General features: G+C 36.1%; 2 protein-coding genes across 2 annotated transcripts in view; both read right to left on the bottom strand.

Annotated features, from left to right (window-relative positions):
* LOC138704373 (ankyrin repeat domain-containing protein 50-like) overlaps positions 1–11,547 on the bottom strand; it is a 22,094-nt gene extending 10,547 nt beyond the window's left edge. The window contains exons 1-2 of the mRNA XM_069832204.1: positions 11,410–11,547; positions 2,026–2,148 (exon numbers count right to left, since the gene is read on the bottom strand). Coding sequence (XP_069688305.1) covers positions 2,026–2,074 — 49 coding nt within the window. The 5' untranslated portion in view covers positions 2,075–2,148; positions 11,410–11,547. The remainder of the gene's footprint in view (positions 1–2,025; positions 2,149–11,409) is intronic.
* Positions 8,918–21,584, bottom strand: LOC138704442 (ankyrin repeat domain-containing protein 50-like). The gene is made up of 5 exons (XM_069832319.1): positions 18,370–21,584; positions 18,167–18,289; positions 16,111–16,398; positions 15,845–16,023; positions 8,918–11,605 (listed from the first exon to the last, which is right to left on the bottom strand). The coding sequence occupies exons 2-5, from the start codon at positions 18,213–18,215 to the stop codon at positions 9,383–9,385; spliced, it is 2,739 nt and encodes a 912-aa protein (XP_069688420.1). The 5' UTR covers positions 18,216–18,289; positions 18,370–21,584; the 3' UTR covers positions 8,918–9,382.

The raw sequence follows: 21,584 nt of genomic DNA, 5'->3' as shown, positions 1-21,584 counted from the left end.
CTCTTCATATATTTCATCTACGGTTACTTACTTACTTACTGGCTTTTAAGGAACCCGGAGGTTCATTGCCGCCCTCACATAAGCCCGCCATCGGTCCCTATGCTGAGCAAGATTAATCCAGTCTCTATCATCATATCCCACCTCCCTCAAATCCATTTTAATATAATAATAATAATAATATATCAGAGTTAAATAACAATTCAAATTCAAAAGCTAGACCAAAATTATGTGAGCAGTGTCAAACGTTTGTGTGCAATGCTCACACGTATGTTCTGAAAAACAATTTAAGTCAAGGAAAAATTTCGGAGACATTTAAAATTCTTAAATTAAATAGAAATACTGTAAGTAAAATTGTAAAAATGGGACCTAACACACCTAAAAAGCGTGGACGCAAAGTCATAAAATTTAATAAAGTAGATGGTTTTACGTGTGATTACATTTGCCGTGAAATATATAGTTCTTACAATAAGGGCCAATCCATAACAATAAAAGAATTATTACAAAAAGTCAAACTTTCCGGTTTTCCTTATGGAGAAACAACCTTAAGAGAATGGGTTAAAAAACTTGGGTTTCGTTTTCGTATCCTGAAAAGGAAACAAGCTATTATGGAATCCGCAAGAATTGTGGCATGGCATTATAATTATTTGCAATGCCTAAATAAACTGCGGTCTGAAGGATCCCAAATTGTATTTCTTTATGAAACATGGTACAATACGCACGATGTTGTTTGGAAAGGATGGGATGATGGCACATGCAATTGTATTTTGAAATCTCCATCTTCAAGAGGAAAGCATATCATGCTGCTTAATGTTGGGGGGAAGAGAGGGATGGGTTCCCAATTGTCTTTATTTATCTGCAAGAAACATACAATATTCTAAAGTGGATAGTCACGATGAAATGACAGGTGAAGTTTTCGAAAATTGGTTCCAAACTAGATTACTCCAAAATTTACCAAGAGACAAAAATTGTGTTATTGTTATGGATAATGCGAGTTATCACTCCAGGCAAGCTATCAAATTTCCCACTCTTAGATCATCTGTGAAAGACATCATAAATTTCATGCAATATCACAAAATTCCAGTGCCTCATCCCATTCCTATTAAAGCAGCCATGATGCAAACAATTAGAAAAGCCAATATTAATAAAACATACATAGTGGACGAATTAGCTACCACTTATGGACATGAAGTTCTTCGTCTCCCCCCTTATCATTGTGTTCTTAACCCGATAGAGCTGGTATGGGCTCGCCTTAAGTCCCATGTGAGGAAAAACAATACAACCCCAACTCTCAGTGCTAGTGTGTGTGAGCATTTAAGAGAAGGAGTTGAAAATTTAAATTCTAACCTCTGGTTGTCCTGTGTTGACCACACAATCAAGTTCGGAGAATGGTACTGGATACAAGACACAACAGGAGATGGGGAACGTTTCATTGTGGATTTAAGAGAAAGTGACACGGATGATGAATAGATATTAAAAAGTAAGTATGCCTATTTTAATTAATTATTTATATTTAAAATAAAATTACATAATTTTTACTTATATTACTTTATTTTATTAATAATTTATTCTATTTAATTATGTCTTTAAATAATTAATTTAAAATAAATAATCTAAATAATATAAATAATCTTCAAATTAACTCATGCTTTGAGCAATTAAGCCTAGCCCATATCCATGTTATATTAATATATAGCAGCAACAAACAAGATGTGACAACGTCGCATTTTCATTTTATTATCGGTGCATGCAATAAAGACCTACAAATCTTAAAAGGAATGCTGCTGCCTAATAATTAAACGAGGCAACTATAAGAGAATGTGGAGTTTGTAGTGAAACATCTGCCCTTGAGTAGAACTCTATTAATGAATGAATATCAATACAGCCCAATTCCAATTTCGTATGAATGTCAACAAAAGAGTCCACAGGTAACTAAATTATAATACAGTCCAGGTTGTCACACTAGGGAACAAAGCCAACAACTGATAAAATTAAAAAAAAAAAAAAAAAAAAAAAAACGTAACTTACATGCAATGATGCATCCCAGGAGTATAGTGATGTGTCCTACGAAATCCATTCTCAACTGGGTCTAGGATGAGCTGATTCAACTATCACAACAATAGATTGTGTAGGACTGCACGTGACTTGAATCTGTAGAAAAAGGTAACGCTGTTACATGCTTCAGTTTTCTGAAATAAGGCAGAAATCTGGCAGGTTTCTACATGGCTCACCTGTGAGAACTGAAGATTTGTTAATCCCACGAGCTTCTGAACTGTGAAATTAGATTTAGTCTCTAATCTGTAGCAAACCAAGATGCTATAAATTTTACGAGTTCCTCAACTGTGAAAATAGATTTAGTAATATTAAAGAACTTTACAAAGTCTGAGAAATTAAAATATAAATTCCACGAGATTCTGAACTCTGAAATCAAACTTTATATGATTCAACTCGATTCCATGTAATAAGATCAGAAACTATTTTATAAATTATTAGGACCTGAATTGAAAAAAATGGACTGAACAGCATTCAATGCTTCCCTAAAATGTTAAGAACACAAAGAAATGCTACGATTGCAAGGCAGGCATTATGTACCACAGAATATTTCCTGTTACATCTTCATCAAGACGTCAGTGGATGTACTGGATAGATAAGGAAGATCTCAAAATGCACATAAGTTAATGATGTAACAGGAAGCGGAAATATTTTAACCACATATTTGGAAGGAAGCTTGTGTCGATATCCAAAATCAGTACTGGGGGATACTTCCTTTTGCGCCTTCATCCAGCCATCAGTGGATGTGCTGGTTAGATAAGGAAGTTATCAATGACGCACATAAGTTAATGCTGTAACAGGAAGCTCAAATATTTTTAACCATATATTTGGAAGGAAATTTCTGCCCATGTACAAAGTCAAAAAACTGAAGTCTTTAAAAACACGATCCAGTACAATTCCTAAAAGTTTAGCAAATGACTGATAGTTGAAAATTGAGGGATCACATAACGTAAATAACACATGATGTGTCTTAGTCTGATTTAAACAGAATCCATTAGCCTCAAATCACGCAGCTGCCTCGTTAAAGGAATTATCCATAATAAAATAATTATGCCATTATTAGTATGATACAAAGTAGCATCATCAGCAAATACAATCGAGTTACTATAAATATTTTAGGTAGATCATTTATCATAATTAAAAATAACAGAGGTCCCAAAACAGAGCCTAGAGGGACCCCAATAGAAACGGATTCAGAACTAGAATAAGAAATACGGTATTTAAAGGAGACACATTGACTACGATCAGAGAAATAATTTATTATCAGTTCCAAATTAATTTCGTTGATACCATAATATTTAAGTTCAGAAATTAAAATTTCGTGAGAAACAGTATCAAATGATTTTGATAAGTCGCACAAGGAAGCAAAGGTATTGCAATGTTTATCAAAACCTGAAGTGTTGAACATTTCAACTGCATCAATACTAGTTACACCCTTCCTAAAATCATATTGAGAACATTTCAACAAATTATTAGATTCAAAATATTTAAACAATTGTAAATACACAGATGTTTCAATAATTTTGTAAAAATTAGGAACTAATGAAATGGGTCTGTAGTTTTCAGCCTTAGCTCGGTCATCCTTTTTAAATACAGGAATTAGTTTGGCATTCTTTAACATACAAGGAAAAACACAAGTAGAAAAGCATTGATTAAAGCAATGTGTGAGGGGTACCAAATATAAGGAATAATCTGCTTGATCATGTCAGTACTTATATCATAAATATCTCTACCTTTGCTTGGTAAGTAACCTAGGCTATTTAAGACTCTCAGCTTCACAATATTCCGAGAGGGATAATGTTCATTATTTTACATCAATAGCACAATTCATTCATTGTGCCTCACAAGTTTTGCCTTAATTACAATTATTCAAGATGGTAGATTTAAAAAAATAAATCCTAGTTTTACTTTTACACATTATGTTTATGTCTGTAGAAGTCTCTTTTTTCATGTCACTTTATATTTTTTTTCAATTTTCATGACGTAAATGGATATAAATTTGTACTGTCTATTATTACTAGGGCTTTGCCCTGTTGGAGGCAAGCAAATAAATAAATTTAATCAAGTCTCTAACATGTCAGTGTTCTCTGAATTTCGCTTCTGTCCTGCTCACATTTGACTGAGAATAGGTGGCCGATCAGGATGAATTTCGTTAAAAAGTGTGCATACCTCTTGTTGTCAACGTCTTCTGTCATCAAATGCGATCATCATCATCATCTCTTGAAATGTAACATATAGTCTGAGTTTACATTGTACTTGTGTTGTTCAGAGATAATGATCATTTCTCCTAAAGTTACACTATATTAATTTATTTAGATGTTGGTCCCCAATACAATATATTAAATTATTGATAAACATATTCATTTTAATACTGATGTAATACCATATGCAGTAAAACAAAAACAAATGACACTGAAATTATTGCTCATCTCCTGTCCACGTTTCCCTAGGGACGAAGTATTTATTTATTTATTTATTCATTTATTTATTGTATATAATAGTTGGACACATTGTGAATTCAGTGTTGTGTTGATTTCTGCAATTATGTTTCTCACAACATAGGAGAAGGTAGTTGCGGAACATTATTTCCTGTCACATGGAGTAGGACGTCAGAATCGGACAAATTTGTCCCACCTTAAAGAACAGTATCAGGATCCATATGCAACATACAGTTTTCAGATGAAAGTCATATTCACCTTCATGACATCACCCGAAAAAACAATTCGTTTTTTAGATTTTTAATGGCCTAATGTCATTATACAGAAAGCACCGCACAGTGCACGGGTTACAATTTGGTTCACAGTGCCTGTTCATGAAGTATTGGGGCCTTATTTGGTCAAGGATTCTGCACAGAATCCAAAAACAGTAAACCACGTGCTCTACAGAGATCTCAATATTACCCCATTCGTGCGGAACTTGCAACGTTTTTGTCGCCCCAGAAACTTACTCTTCCAAAGACAATGGATGCAGCAAGATGGATCTACAGCCCACACCTCAGGAAAGTCGCTTGACCTTCTGCAACGATACTTTGTACATTGCCTAATTTCTCGTGGAAATTCATTCACATGGATGACCACTAAATTAATAACACTAGTCTACAGCATTTTTTGTGCCGACAAACAGAATTCTGATTATTGCCAAGTCTGATACGCTGATTACGAATATCTAATTAGATTTTTTCCATCACGTCAGGTTTCTGAGCACTGCAACAATATTACATTTTATGAATAGCCATAAATACAGTGCGGGCGGGAAGTAACTAGGTATTATTAATTGGCTGCAGCATTTTTAATATCGATGGAACCATAATGAAAATAGTGTGTACATTTAGGTCATTAAATATAGTTTGAACTTTTACGCGTCTGTAGTACAAATAGTGGCCGTGAGAGGTGGTTCGCGCAACAATAGCAAAGATGGTCAATCACCTGTTCGTTCGCGAGCGAGTGCAGATTGGTACACACTATTAAGTGTGGAATTCCGTTGTTCTCGTTCAGAGACAGCGGCATACAGTTAAAGGAAGAACTGTCACAATCCATCCAGAGACAATAAAGAATATTGGAAGCACGGATTCAGGGCGCTATCAACAATGCCCCACGCGACTTCCTCCAGAAGACTGTGGATTCCATTACCGGCCGCTTGAAGAAACTAGTGGAAGCCACAGGTGCCTACGTTTAATTTTGAGGTATTCATACGTATTCCCACTTAACAAGGTACATATGAAATAAATTTAAATAATTTAGCATTATAAATATAGATTTATACGCAGTTCTGAATACTTAGTATATATGTAGCACTTCTTTGGTTTCCATCCATTAAACAAAGACCCTCTTAACTTGACACATCTGAATTATGGTTTGCTGATACTTGAAAGATAAGATAGACTTAGAGGGTGCCTGGTAATGAAAACAAAGACAGTCAGTCTGTACTTTGTTCAGTTCAGGTGTAGAAGTTTTGTTAGCAGAGTGAGTTGTTCTGTGTGAAATGAAATGAAGAAGCAAAGGCGTAGTTGTAAAAACCCTCCGAATATATTTTGTTACATATGTGGTGAGTTTACTCCGAAATCTCAGAGGCGCGAAATTACTAATCTTGTTAAGACGGCATATAAATTTTATTTCAATTGCGGCCTTGGGGATCAGGATCGTGTCTGGGCACCCCATGTGAGTTGTAAAACATGTAATTCAAGACTGACTCAGTGGTTAAAGGGCAGGAAAGAGCACTTACCTTTCGGTGTACCAATGGTGTGGCGTGAACAAAGCAACTACGAAGATGACTGTTATTTCTGCTTAACCAATGTTACTGGATTTTCTTAAAAAAATAACAGACTTAGTCAGTATCCTAATCTTCCATCAGCTATAAGACCAATACCTCATGGAGAAAATTTACCTGTTCCCATTCCACCTTTTACATGGCAAGAAGAATCGGAATCTGACATATTGTCATCTGATGATGTGCAGCCCTCTACATCAAGGGATGACGTCTACATTCCAGATGAAGTGGAAGAAGAACAGCCACATTTAATAACGCAAGTAGAACTCAACGATCTGGTACGTGATTTGTACTTACCTAAACAGCTGGCTGAGCTTCTAGGAGTCCACACCTGTGGAGTAACGGTCAGCGCGTCTGGCCGCGAAACCAGGTGGCCCGGGTTCGAATCCCGGTTGGGGCAAGTTACCTGGTTGAGGTTTTTTCCGGGGTTTTTCCTCAACCCAATATGAGCAAATGCCGGGTAACTTTCGGTGCTGGACCCCGGACTCATTTCACCGGCATTATCACCTTCATTTCATTCAGACGCTAAATAACCTAGATGTTGATAAAGCGTCGTAAAACAACCCAATAAAAAAAAAAAAGCTTCTAGGATCTCGTCTTCAGGAATGGAAGGTGCTAGATAAAGATACTAATGTTTCAGTATTTAGAAACAGAAATAAGGATCTATTGCCATTTTTCATAGTTACAAATTCTGGAGTTTGTGCATGCAGCGATGTAAATGGGCTGATGTTAAAACTAGGTATTGGATATAATGCTGAAGAGTGGCGCTTATTTATAGATGCTTCTAAAATTGGTCTGAAAGCCGTTTTATTACACAATAGCAATAAGCTTCCCTCTATACCTGTAGCATACAGTGCGGCAATGAAAGAAACATATGAAAACATGTGTCATATTCTTCAAGCCATTAAATATGAAAACCATTGTTGGAATATTTGCGGGGATCTTAAAGTTATTGGTCTTCTACTTGGAATGCAGAGTGGATTCACTAAATATCCTTGTGTTCTATGTCTCTGGGGCAGCCGGGATACTCAACATCACTATGTAGTCAAGGAATGGCCAAGAAGAGAAGATTTCACTCCCGGAGAACATAATGTAAAATTTAAACCTTTAGTTGACCCACAAAAAATATATCTCCCTCCTTTACAAATTAAATTAGGGCTCATGAAGAACTTTGTGAAAGATGTGGACACAACAGGCGAAGGTTTCAAATATCTACGAAGAATGTTCCCTGGCTTGAGTGATGCAAAATTAAAAGAAGGAATATTCATTGGACCTCAGATTAAAAAAGTGATGGGTGACCAATCTTTTTTAGAAAAATTAACTCCAAACGAACTTGCAGCATGGGAGTCATTTAAAAGTGTTGTGAATGGGTTCCTGGGCAACAAGAAGGAAGAAAATAGTGACGAACTAGTTCGGAGTCTCCTTCAAAATTATAAGAATTTGGGATGCAGGATGTCTCTCAAAATTCACTTCCTGCATTCTCATTTAAATTTTTTTCCTAAAAACTTGAGTGCAGTGAGTGACGAACAAGGGGAACGCTTTCACCAAGACATTTTACAGATTGAACAGCGCTATAAGGGGAGATGGGATCCATCTATGATGAGTGATTACTGCTGGTTCCTACAAAGAGAGGATACAACAACACACAAAAAGAAAACTGTTTTAAAGCGACGCCTGCCTTCTACTACGTAAATGTAAGTAGCCATTTACATCATTATAACATGAAGGATACTTCATTTCTACTACTAACACTATTATAATATTGGAATATTATGTTTATGCATTCTGCATTAGATATTAAAAGTGTGAACTGCTTAGATAGTATCGAACTTTTCACAAGTGTAATAAGGGTAATAACTGAAAATCTGAGGGTGCTGTTGAAAAATGGGTTCCATTTTTGGATTCAGCATAGCAAATATGTAGATAATAACAATATTTCATTTCGGCACAATTTTCAAAGTTAAAATTTGTAGACTAGTGTAATTAATCATAACATAAGTGCAGAATAAAACTGTCAGTTCTCAGTTCACAATTCGCTTCCTTTGCTAATTCTTCTAGCTCACTATTCAAGTTCACTGCACGTCGACCTCAGATCCTCCGGATGCGTCGTCTTCGCCTGGCCACTGCCACAGTTACGGACTCATTCAAGTTCACTGCACGTAGAACTCAGATCCTCCGAATACGTCGCAGCTGTCCAAGACAAGACTTGAAGGCTGACTGAAGACTAAATAACTTTCGTCAGCAATTCACAGTGTTATTTATTTAGAACGGACATCTAGAATGTTCTGCGTCGCAAAGCATCTGGACCTTCACAACAATCCGCTCCCAGATGCTTCCTTAGGTCTGCCCAGCCACAGTAGCTTTCCCCCCATGGCTCCGTTCCACTGCTAGTGTCAGGGGTTCATGTTTCCATTTCCCCGCACCTTCCTTCTCGCCAGATGAGAGCACAACTCCCCGACGTGACCAGAATATTCCAAATGGCGCAACATTATGTATTTATGTATATTATATATATATATATATATATATATATATATATATATATATATATAAATGTAATGTGTTATGTTCTTATAACAAACATAAGTAAAAAAAATAATATTTACAAGTAATTTTATTAGTAACCGCGAAACCATGTGGCACAGGTTCGATTCCCGGTCGGGGCAAGTAACCTGGTTGAGTTTTTTCTGGCGCTTTCCCTCAACCCAATATGAGCAAATGCTGGGTAACGTTCGGTGTTGGACCCCGGACTCATTTCACTGGCATTATCACCTTCATCTCATTCAGATGCTAAATAATCTAAGATGTTGATAAAGCGTCGTAAAATAACCTACTAAAATAAAAGAAAGTTTATATCTTACTGTGCAAATTATAACGAATAGCACAACTAATAACTTCAAATTAAAAAAACAAAAAGAAAAAAAAAAACCACTTGTCATATTGATATATAGCCTAGCAATTCCTGTAACAGTAAAAAAGGAAAGTAGGTAAGGAACTGTCTTAAACTTCATAACGCTATCAGCATTACAGCATCACACAAGACAATTCATGCAACTACAGCACAATGTCATTCTTTCAGTCCTGACAGATATTCTACCACTTCACGTCTGTTCGCCTGCCTGGCCAAGTCTAAGGGTTTCTTGCCAGTTCTATCACTAGCTGTAGGGCTCACACCACATCTGATAAGAAACTCAACTATTCGTAAATGGCCCTTAAATGCCGCCCAGTGAAGGGCTGTTTTTCCTTCATTGTCCACAACATCAGGGACAGCGCCTACCTTGATAAGAATCTCAACATCTTGCAAGTTACCATTTTCTGCCGCAAGATGCAGCGGTGTCTTGCCTTCATTGTCCACTGCGTTTGGGTTAGCGCCTGCTTTGACAAGAATCTGAGTAATTTCAAAGAAACCTTTAAGTGCCGCAAAATGAAGCAGTGTTAAACTTTCTTTATCAACAAAGTCTAGGTTAGCACCTGTTTCGATAAGATACTGAGTAACTTGCAAGTTACCCTCTATTGCTGCACAGTGTAGTGGTGAATAACCCTCATTGTCCAAAAGATTTATGCTAGCGCCTGCTTGGATAAGATACTGAATAACTTGCAAGTGATTCCCTATTCCTGCCCAACGGAGTGGTGTATAACCCCTATTGTTAGCAAGATTTATGCTAGCGCCTGTTTCGACAAGATACTGAGTAACTTGCAAGTGACCCTCCATTGCTGCACAGTGGAGCGGTGTATTACCCTCATTGTCCAAAAGATTTATGCTAGCGCCTGCTTCGATAAGATACTGCGTAACTTGCAAGTGATCTCCTATTGCTGCCCAATGGAGCGGTGTATAACCACTCTTGTCACCAAGATTTATGCTAGCGCCTGCTTTGATAAGATTCTGAGTAACTTGCAAGTGACCATCCATTGCTGCACAGTGGAGTGGTGTATCACCCCCAATGTCCAAAGGATTTATGCTAGCACCTGCTTCGATAAGATACTGTGTAACTTGCAAGTGATCTCCTATTGCTGCCCAATGGAGCGGTGTATAACCAATATCGTCAGCAATATTTATGCTAGCGCCTGCTTTGATAAGATACTGAGTAACTTGCAAGTGACCCTCTATTGCTGCCGAATGGAGCGCTGTACCACCCACAAAGTCCAAAAGATTTATGCTAGCACCTGCTTCGATAAGATACTGAGTAACCTGCAAGTGATTCCCTCCTGCTGCATAATGGAGCGCTGTATTACCCCTATTGTCAGCAAGATTTATGCTAACGCCTGCTTCGATAAGATACTGAGTAACTTGCAAGTGACCCTCTTTTGCTGACCAGTGGAGCGCTGTTCTCCGCTCTCTGTCCACAGCGTCTCTCCGAGCTCCTGCTTTGATAAGTTTCTGAATAATTTGCAAATGACCCATAACTGCTGCCAAAAGAAGTGGTGTCTTACCTTCGTTGTCCACAACATTTACTTCAGCACCAGCACTGATAAGAAACTGAGTAAGTAAAAAGTCACTTTTAAGGATTGTTATGTGTATTAGTGACCTTCCCAGCCTATCCTGTGAGGAAGGACTCAATCCCAAATTTAGAAATATTTCCATCATCAAAACGGATCCTGAATGTGTTGCAGGAACCATAGCTGTTTCATTGAAAGAGTTCTTATGCAAAGGGTCTGCACCAAGGGATACGAGAAATTTCACTAAAGAAACGGAGCCTGATCTAGCAGCGAAGAACAAGAGACTGTTACCATTAACATCAACAGACTGTGGCTTCGCACCTAAGTCTATCAATTTCCAAACAAGCAAATCAGATCCTGATCGTGCTGCATAAAATATTGCAGTACGATCTTCGCTGTCCGTGCAATTCCAATCAGCGCCCCAGGATATGAATGCTTCAACGAGTGGTACAGATCCTGACAGAGCTGCAAACAGAAAGGGTGGAACAGCATGAACAGTTTCATTGTTAGAGATTGGGTTTATGCCGCGAGCAAGAAATATTTCTACTACAGAAAGTGATCCCGACCACACTGCGCAATGAAAGGGAGTTAATATCTTTCTGTACTCAAATCCATCTCCGAATATATCACAAAGAAATCCTGCAGAAAAATTTGCACCTGTGTTCAAAAGTAGCTGTGTTAATTCGATGTGCCTTTGTCGGGAAGCCTCACAAAGTGGATTTTTGTCAGAATCTTTCCCTGTATCTACTGGTGTTCCCAACGTCAGCAGCACAGATGCCAATATGACGTCTCCAATCTTGGCTGCTTCTAACAGACGTTTTTGTCTCTCAGCAGAATCAAGTGTAGAGAGTTCCTGTAAAGAAATACATTGCATCAGGTTACGTGTGGTCAGTGTTCAAGTTGAAGTGGGGAAAGGCGAAGAATTTCCCCTTCCTGGACTTTTTCCCCCCTCTTCTCTATTCTTGCATTCATTCCGTTCCTGGGAAAGAAAATTCCTATCTTTCGTTCTTACATGTTCTAGTATTATTAGCGATTCTTTTCTAACATTGCATTTCCGAAGACTTCCTCTGATTTTCTATGCTGCGGTCAAAACATTTTCCTCCTCTATAGTGAATTTGGTATAGTGAGCTTATTCTAAATGCAGTTTGTACACGAGGGTTTCAAAGCCAAAGTGATGAAAGTCAGGTGTTTTCACATTTCCACTTATGTTTTTAAAATATCAAACAACATTATACTTGCACAAATAGCCATTTAAATAGTATATCAACACATATTTCAATAATTGCGAAATGTTAAATTTATCTTATTTTTTGCAATTGCTGACTTACATCACTGTTGCTTTTAATCCTTCAAATATAACCTGGATTTCAACATCAAAATATTATCCTTATATATAAATAAAGTATATTAAACATTTTAGGCAGTGTCCCTTTTAACTATGTCAGAAATAGGCTTCGACGTTCCTTATTTTGATGAATGTTTGTCACTATTGTTGTTTTTATAATACAATTTTGTAATTAATTTATTTGTGAATTATCAACCGCATATGGTGTAGGAAACCAAGGGTTATCTTGGCACCAGATATTCAAAATAACATGTCAGGTGCCACAGTAATTAAAATTGATGTTAACGACAATAATAAAGTTTATAATATACAATTTCACAATAATAAACTTTAAAAGAGAATATATCGAGGACATCATTCCAAGAAGGACATACCAACAAAACTGCAGTTTACATTAGAGCCATTTTAATATAAACCAATTTTTTCTATGCTTGTCTACTTAACAGGTTACTTTCTCTGATTCTTCCTCATGCCAGTTGTAGATCTTATATGATTGTCTTCGAACATTAATACACTGCATTAAAATATTTCAATAACGCTACATTTGTTGATACGTCCTTGTTGTATGAGGCTTTCGATATTATAATGGATGTAAATATTTAAAAAAAAAAAAAAAACGAAATAGTTGAATAGTGATGAGAAAATGACATGACAGAATCGAATCGTTAAAAAAAATAAGACATGTTGAAAAGGGGGATTGAACCTAGCTTAGCTTCGATTTCAGATCTTGCCACTAACATTATTATTATTATTATTATTATTATTATTATTATTATTATTATTACTATTATTATTATTACTATTATTATTATTCTCATCATCATCATTATTATTAGTAATACTATTGTAGGGTTATCTCAAATTTATTTTCCTTTGTTAACTCATAGTATATATTTAACACCAGTATGAAAAATAGTACAGTCTCTACATTACGAAAACAAACAGCAATTAGTCCTCTATCTACAAACGAGAAAAGAAATTATGTTACAAATTACAGATCAAAATTTATTCCAAATGATGAAAAACAAATTAAACTATTATTTGCAAACACATTTTATTTTATGTGAAAAATAAACTAGAGCCACACACAACACAGATTTACTAATACTTAGTCGACAGTAACTAATCTCATCTCAAACGAGGCGACAAACTGGTTTTATGTATTTAAATTACAGCCAAGCATTCAACGAAGTTCCATATAATATTTTGGTTCATAAGACAGTCCTTCTCTAAGTTAAGTAAACTGATTTGAAAACTAGTAGTAGTAGTAGTAGGGTTTAAAAAAGAGCGCGTCAGCTACTATGGCTACTTGCGCCCTTATCTAAACTTCTTTATAAAACAATGACATAAATAATATAACAATCAGAGTTCTAAAGAAACTAAAAAGCATTGTCACGGTAAAACGAGGTATACAAATGCAGTATACACAAGGTGATTTGTACAGAATCATAAAAGTGTACAATTCTAGGACCCTAGGTGGTATTCAAAATGTAGGTATGTATGTATTTATTCACACTGCAACGGGTATATACCCGGTGGCAGTGGTAACTAATTACACTCAATAATGACAATAATAAACTTATTAATTAAAAATGCAATTAACAATAATACTAATAATTAATATTAATAATAATAACAACAACAACAACAACAACAGGGAATATACTAAATTAAATGAAACGATCACTTAAAATAACAGTTGAAATATTCTAATTTGTATCTTAAAACTAAGATCGAACTAAAACCCACGAGTATATGTTCATATCTGCACAAGTACCTTTCAACATTACACTCATTTCGCTGTCAACTCACTCACTGCACTGGAACTACGACACATTTCACTGATTCTATCCTGATTTCACTAACACTTCAAAAACATTTCACTGTTCAAATTCTTTGCACTGCCACTATAAACTATAAGGCTTCATTGACAGGAACACGTTTCACTTACACAGCACACTTCACTGACACGACATACTTCTTCACTGATACAACACACTTCACTGACACAACATAATTCTTCACTGATACAACACCTCAATAACAACATATCATTTACACCCTTTAAATACTGTGTATAATTACCGTCTATTAGTAAGGTCCTTAAGCCTATTTTTAAATACATTTTTGGTTGTTGGTAAAGCCTTTAGTAAGTCTGCAGATAAAGCATTCCAGTCCCTGATAGTACGATTGAGAAAAGAAAACTTTCCAGTGTCCGTCCTCTGCCTTCTTTCCCTCAATTTATATGAGTGGTCGTTCCTTGAAGAGTAATTTGGCGGCTGCAACCTATTTTTTATTTCTCTCCAGGCAGGCTCACCTCTGTATGTTTTGAACAGTGCGCATAATCGAATTCGCGTTCTCCTGTCCGTGAGTGTGTCCCATTTTAATGGTGAATTTTTCCGACAACACTTAAGAGCCCGTTTTTTAATCTTTTCCAGTGTCTTAATATGTTCTAATCTGTAAGGATCCCAACATGCAGCACCATATTCCATTACCGGGCGTACTAGTGATTTATATGCAATCTCTTTGGATTTATCAGAGCCTTTTCTTAGTACCCTCATCACAAAGTGTAATGCTCTCCATGCCTTTCCCGCTGTGTCCGTAACGTGTTCCCCCCATGTAATGTGTTCCCCCCAGGGACAAATAAAATAATAAAACTAAGGCCACCAGAGATAAATTGTGTATTACATTTCAAAAACTATACAATTTTATAAAATATTCGGATGTATACAGTCCGAAATGTCAACAATATAAAATCAAATATAAAACAACAAATGTAACCTCCAGATGTAAAGGGTCCAGAGGATAAGTAAAACGGGTCAATAAAAAAACTAAATCACCTTATCCAATCCTGTATTCGATAAAAATCTCAGAGCTGCATTTGTACAATTAATATCATTTCCAAGAGTGTCACATAGTGTCGGCCGAATTCCATATTGCCAGCAGACACAGTCATATTTTCTGCAATGCAATAAAAAATGTTCCACCATAAGTGGAACACGGCACATATCACACTCCGGCTGAGGCTCGCCACGTAGGAGATGGCCATGTGTCAGATGATAGTGGCCAATCTTCAACCGGGTTAGTAAAACCTCCCCGTGTCATGACGCTCTTGTGGACGAATCCCAAACTCGAACAGTATCCTTTATTTTTCGTAACTTGTTTCCCTCTTATGCAGACCATTTTCCTTCCCATTGCCACCATATTCTATATTTCAAATGATTTTGTAAGTCTTGCCACCTCTCGGGCCAATATACCAGAGAGCCATTCATAGCACCATCTTTGGCTGCAACATCTGCGGCCTCTTTCCCCGGAATTCCAACATGGCCTGGAATCCACACTACTCCAATCTCGGAGTCAGAGCTTAGGAGTGTGCAGAATAGATGCTGTGTTCGTAACACGAGGGGATCATCTGAGTTGAAAGACTGCAGAGACTGAATGGCACTTAAAGAGTCGGAGCAGATTAGATATCTACCCCGAGGTTGTCTAATTAAAAACAATAAAGCTCTGTAAAAAGCATATAATTTGCAGTAAAAACACTAGTATATTCGCTCAGTTTATATTTAGATATCTGTCCATTTGAAACCTATCTTTCATACAAGTACATCTATTTAACAAACTCTGGGACCGTATAACATGAGCTGTATTACTACTGATTTCTTCCTAAGTCATCAGCAGAATAAGTGAAAAGTGTGAAATGCAATGTATCTACTCATTTTACATATCAGATATCTGAGGAACACTCACCCCACATTGGTCGTATTCTTTCATTATATTGTGGTTCCAGTCCCTGATTGTGACGTCACACCCCTCATACTCCCATGTAACGCCAGAGTCATGCGAAGTTCCACAGCTCAGTTCTGGTTCCTCAACATTGATGCCGCACGTGAAGGCGGTTTCCATGGAAACGTGAAAATCAGGAACAACTGCAACCACACAGACACAGATTCAACAGGCATGCATTCATTGTGCCCTGGTTGTGAAATACCACCACAAAAGTATGGAGAACCAACCTTGTACGATCACAGTCCAGTTGAGGCGTTCGTTACTCCAGACGTCGAACCCTTTCAAAAAGTAGACGCCGGACTGAAAGCGGTCCACCCTCCAGATATGAAGCTTCATTTTAAACTCCTCCCTGGTGATGGTCACTCTGTGATCAAAATCTCCCAGTTTCATATTCCCTGGACCGAAGAACCACAAGTTATCTTCGTCTGACTCCACGTACGCTTCCAGTGTCACGCTGACCCCTTCTCTCACGCGTATTACGTGTGGTGTTAAGGGCTTTAGAACCAAGCTGTAACCTGGATCAGAACGGGTAGTTCAAAGTATGTAATTGTCCTTCATTAAGGGCATAATATTCACTGTGTCTGATTCACTTTGCTTCAGAGAGGAAGTTCTTAACATTATCATGAACATCCAAGCAGCCATACAATCCATAATTTCACAACAGTCTACAAAACGTGCTAAAATTCAACATTGTAAGAAAATTACCTATTATCTAACGAAAGAATCAATTTCACAAGTGTATTCTTCCCATTGTGGTGTAAAGGGAAAACGGATAAAATGGTACTGAAATTTTACAATCGTCTAATAACAGACGTCTATTCTATTCTGTGAAACAACTAATCAAAAGTAAATTCAGATCTGCCCAATAACAACGAATTTCGGATGCAGCAAAAGATGAAACCTGGGAAATTTTATTACTAACCCCGAGATTATTCCCCAAGGTTGCGATGTTCAGATTGGTAACAGGTCATGATTGTTTGCCAAGCCATCTGCACAGGATAAGAATTTCCCATACATATGTCTGTGCATTGTATGATGCAAATGAAGACATGGACATGGGACACATCAAATGCTACATGGAGATTAAAGTCATACAAAAGTACAGGAGTTTAAAAAACGACCAACGATTTTATTATCAAGGCTAGACATTCGTCCAACAGCAATTAGGGGACATCTATAAAAATTGTATAGGGTTTTCGTTTTCGAAGCTGTAATGATGTAAATTGGTAAATATATAAATTAAAACATATATTTCATCTACGGTTAAGAATTTTAAAGATTCATGGCCTCAATTCACAGTAAGAAAACTTTGATTATGGAATGCTCTGACAACTTTTAATTAGTCAGCTTTCTGACATTGCTATGCAATCGAGTGCTGATTAGTGCCTTGTTTATTAAAGCTTCTAACAAAATGAGACATTTAAATGAGCTTAAAGTGTACCATGCTCTACTTCTCCTTACGAGAAGTTCAATCTCTGCGAAAAATAGCTACAGAGTTTGATGTTTCTCCTTCTGTAGTGTCCACCTTATGGAAAAGGCACACGAGACAGACCAGTATTGTAGAAAGTTAATAATTTTGTGAATTATTGAAATCTGAATGCACAGTGTTACGTCATCATAAGTCTACACCAGATGGTTCCCTTCTCAGTTACGTAGTCAGAGTCATGAATATGAGAACCACCGATTGGGCCGAGAAGAACCCAATATGGAAGAGAAATAGGCATTGTTATTCTCGAATTTTAATTCTTTATTTTCGATAAATATAAAAAAAGGTACTAGTGTATAAATAGAATAAATATTGATTAATACGCAAATCTGTCTGCAGTTCAAAATTTTTTATTTTTACTGTCTCAGAAGTGAGAAGGAAAAGCCAGATTTCTAACTAGTCGCTCACGCCAAAATCTATAGCAAATTGTTTGTCCAAAAACATCAGGTCTAGCTATAAAATCGTTCACTTCGCAACAATGGCTACAAGCCATAATTTTATTATTATGGTATTGAGAGTTCTACCATCCACATTCTGATCATGTAGAATGAAGGAAATGTGGCAAATACATTTATGAAAATAATAACAGGAAAGGTTGGAGAATGTTGGGTTTGTAGTGAAAAATCTGCCCTTCAGCAGAACTCTATTAATGAATCTATATCAGATATAGCCTAATTCTAATTTCCTATGAATATCAACAAAGCGAGTCCACATGTAATTAAATTATAATACAGTCCAGGTTGCCACACTAGGGAACAAAGCCAACAACTGATAAAATTTTAAAAAGCGTTACTTACATGCAATGATGCAACCCAGGAGTATAGCGATGTGTCCTGCGATATCCATTCTCAACTGGGTCTAGGATGAGCTGATTCAACTATCACAACAATAGATCGTGTACGACTGCACGTGACTTGAACCTGTAGAAAAAGATAATGCTGTTACATGCTTCAGTTTTCTCAAATAAGGCAGAAATCTGGCAGGATTCTACATGGCTCACCTGTGAGAACTAAGGATTTGTTAATCCCACGAGCTCCTGAACTGTAAAATTAGATTTAGTCTCTAATCTGTGAGAAATCAAGATGCTATAAACTTTTCGAGTTCCTCAACTGTTAAAATAGATTTAGTAATATTAAAGAACTTTACAAAGTCTGAGAAATTAAAATATAAATCCCACGAGATTCTGAACTCTGAAATCAAACTTTATATGATTCAACTCGATTCTATATAATAAGATCAGAAACTATTAGGACTTGAATTGAAAAAATAGACTGAACAGGATTCAATGCTTCCCTAAAATGTTAAGACCAGAAAGCAATGCTACGATTGCAAGGCAGGCATTATATACCGTACCACTTCCTGTTACACCTTCATCCAGACGTCAGTGGATGTACTGTATAAATAAGGAAGATCTCAAAATCCACGAAAGATGTTGTAACAGGAAGTGGAAATGTTTTAACCACATATTTGGAAGGAAGCTTGTGTTTATGTCCAAAGTCAGAAGAAACGGAAATTTTTACAAACACGAGCCCAATACTTGTAATTTATTATGCATTTCAAAATTTTCCATAGATTATAATAATCTACCACAATGAAAGCATAGCACTCTAATTATGTGATTTGTTAATTCGTTACAGACATAAGATCCATGCACTTACCATTCCCCCATACACATGTTGAGAAACTGGGAAAACATAATTGATGAAGCAAGAAATTCTTAAGGAATCCAAATGTAAATTGTTTCGTGTAGCAGCAAGGCCATCTGATGACATCTACAGTACATAACATGTCATTACATTCCCTTTCTCTCTTACACCGAATTTTGCACACCTCTACTCCCTCTTACTTATCTGTCCGATTCCACAGTCTTTCTCGGTATCATAACTTAGATACTCGGTCACAATATGACAACACGCTACAAATACCACTCCACACATCATCTCTTTATTCTTAGTCTTTTACTGTTGCTACTTCTCGTCACTGGAATTCTCTGCCGCCTGAAGTCAAGGGCTGCCGAACTTTAATTTCCTTTAAATGTAAATTAGAAAAGTATCTTATGATGAGTTGCCAGACCTAACGTGTTGCAAATGTGTTCCACTGTATTTATTTTTATTTTATTTTTTTTTTTTGTTATCTAAATCGTGTTTATTTACCACTTAAGCTTAATGCCAATATGTATCCCACTGTGTTGTTGTTTTTTATTATTAATCTATTTTTTCTGTACATTTTATTCAATTGTCGGTTTCTGGTTTAATTATGTAAATCCTACTTAATTGTGATCTAATACTAATATGTATACTAGTGTGTTTATTTTTATTTTTACCGTGTACATTTTTCTTTTTTTTTTTTTTATTGAATTATCGGCTTCTGTTTTTATGTGATTCGCATTTGATTCTAACAAATTAACATGTATTTCACTATGTTTATTTTTATTTTATGAGGTAAATTTTATGTAACTACCTCTTTTGATCTCATTATGTATCAGTATGTAATTACTTAATTCTGATCAAGTTTTATGTTCAACTGTGTAAGCAAGTTTTAATCCTGGTTGAGTGTAAGAGAAGGCCTTAAGGCCTTAACTCTGCCAGGTTAAATAAAGCCATTATTATTATTATTATTATTATTATTTGTACACATGTTCTTCGTACTATATACCGTACATCAAGAAACATCCACATACATGAGAAGAGAAAAACTTATATTCTCAATACCCACACAAAAGACACACAGACAATCTATCATAAAATGAGAGCATACTACACATACACAAAATTACTCACTTAGAATTTAGGAATATATTAAACACAGAGTTCTCAGGGTCTAACTCATCTGAAGCTACATATATTTTTACATTACAAAAGAATGCTGTAAGAATAATGACTGGTGAGTATAAGAGGACACCATGTAAAATGATTTTCCAAATTTGAGAAATACTAACCTTATCCTAAGAATATATTATTTCCCTGATGATGTTTTATATTATAAACCAAGATACATTTATTGCTAATAAAATAACCTGTTATAAAAAAGGAGTTCACTATCCATGTATTACGATCTTCAATGCACTGTATATTTATCTTGAACCTCTGAAGGGTTAACAGAAAAGTTTCAGAACAGATTTTACAAAATTCTTCCATATTCAATATGCAGATCTATGCAGATGATGTTATAATATGGGTTACGAACAACGATCCAAATGAAACATTAAGAGTTGTACAAACAGCTGTAAATAATATCAGTAATTGGGCATGCAAATGGACTCTATCTATCTCACAATCAAAAACTGAATATACTGTCTTCACAAGAAGATACATATAGCTTAAAAAAATATAAACCTCACATTTATTTGAATAATCAAGAAATTCAGTACAATCCAACTCCTAAGATCCTAGTATTAGATACGTAGATGACATATTAATACTATAGAAAGGAAACAAAAGACAGATCCAAAACCTGCATCAACACAAACAAAATACACCCAAAGCTACACTACACATTAGAAATTGAAAACAACAAATCCATACATTTTCTAGACATCACAATAACAAAAGTAGACAATAAACACACATTCAAAGTATACAAATAACCCACAACAACAACACACATACACAACACATGCAATCACCCAGCACAACACAAACAAGCTGCATTCCGAACAATGGTACACAGACTACTCAACATACCAATGAACCAACAGGATTACAAAGAAGAACTAAACACAATCAAATACATAGCACAAGAAAACGGATACAACCCCAACATAATAGACAACATAATACGTAAGACAAAACAAAACCACAAAAAACAGAAGAATACAACACAAACACAAGAACATAGAAAATACATCACACTAACATACGAAAACAAAAACACACACAAAATTGCCACCTCATTCAAAAAATTTAATTACAACATCGCATACAGAACAAATAATACTCTACAAAAACATCTCAACACACAAACAAATACAACCACACAGGCGTATACAAACTCAAATGTAACACCTGGAACAACTTCTACATAGGACAGACAGGCAGATCATTTCAAACACGTTACAAAGAACACATCACAGCCATAACAAAATTACAAAACACCTCCACATATGCAGAACACGTCACAAATGCTAACCACACTTACAGAGACATCAACACAGACATGGAAATACTGCACATCCAACCAAAAAGCCAGAAACTCAACACACTAGAACAATATGAA

This window comes from Periplaneta americana, chromosome 8 (assembly GCF_040183065.1).
Source record: "Periplaneta americana isolate PAMFEO1 chromosome 8, P.americana_PAMFEO1_priV1, whole genome shotgun sequence".
Lineage (NCBI taxonomy): Eukaryota > Metazoa > Arthropoda > Insecta > Blattodea > Blattidae > Periplaneta > Periplaneta americana.
Note: the sequence above shows the minus strand (reverse complement) of the source record. Positions and strands in the feature narration are given on the sequence as shown.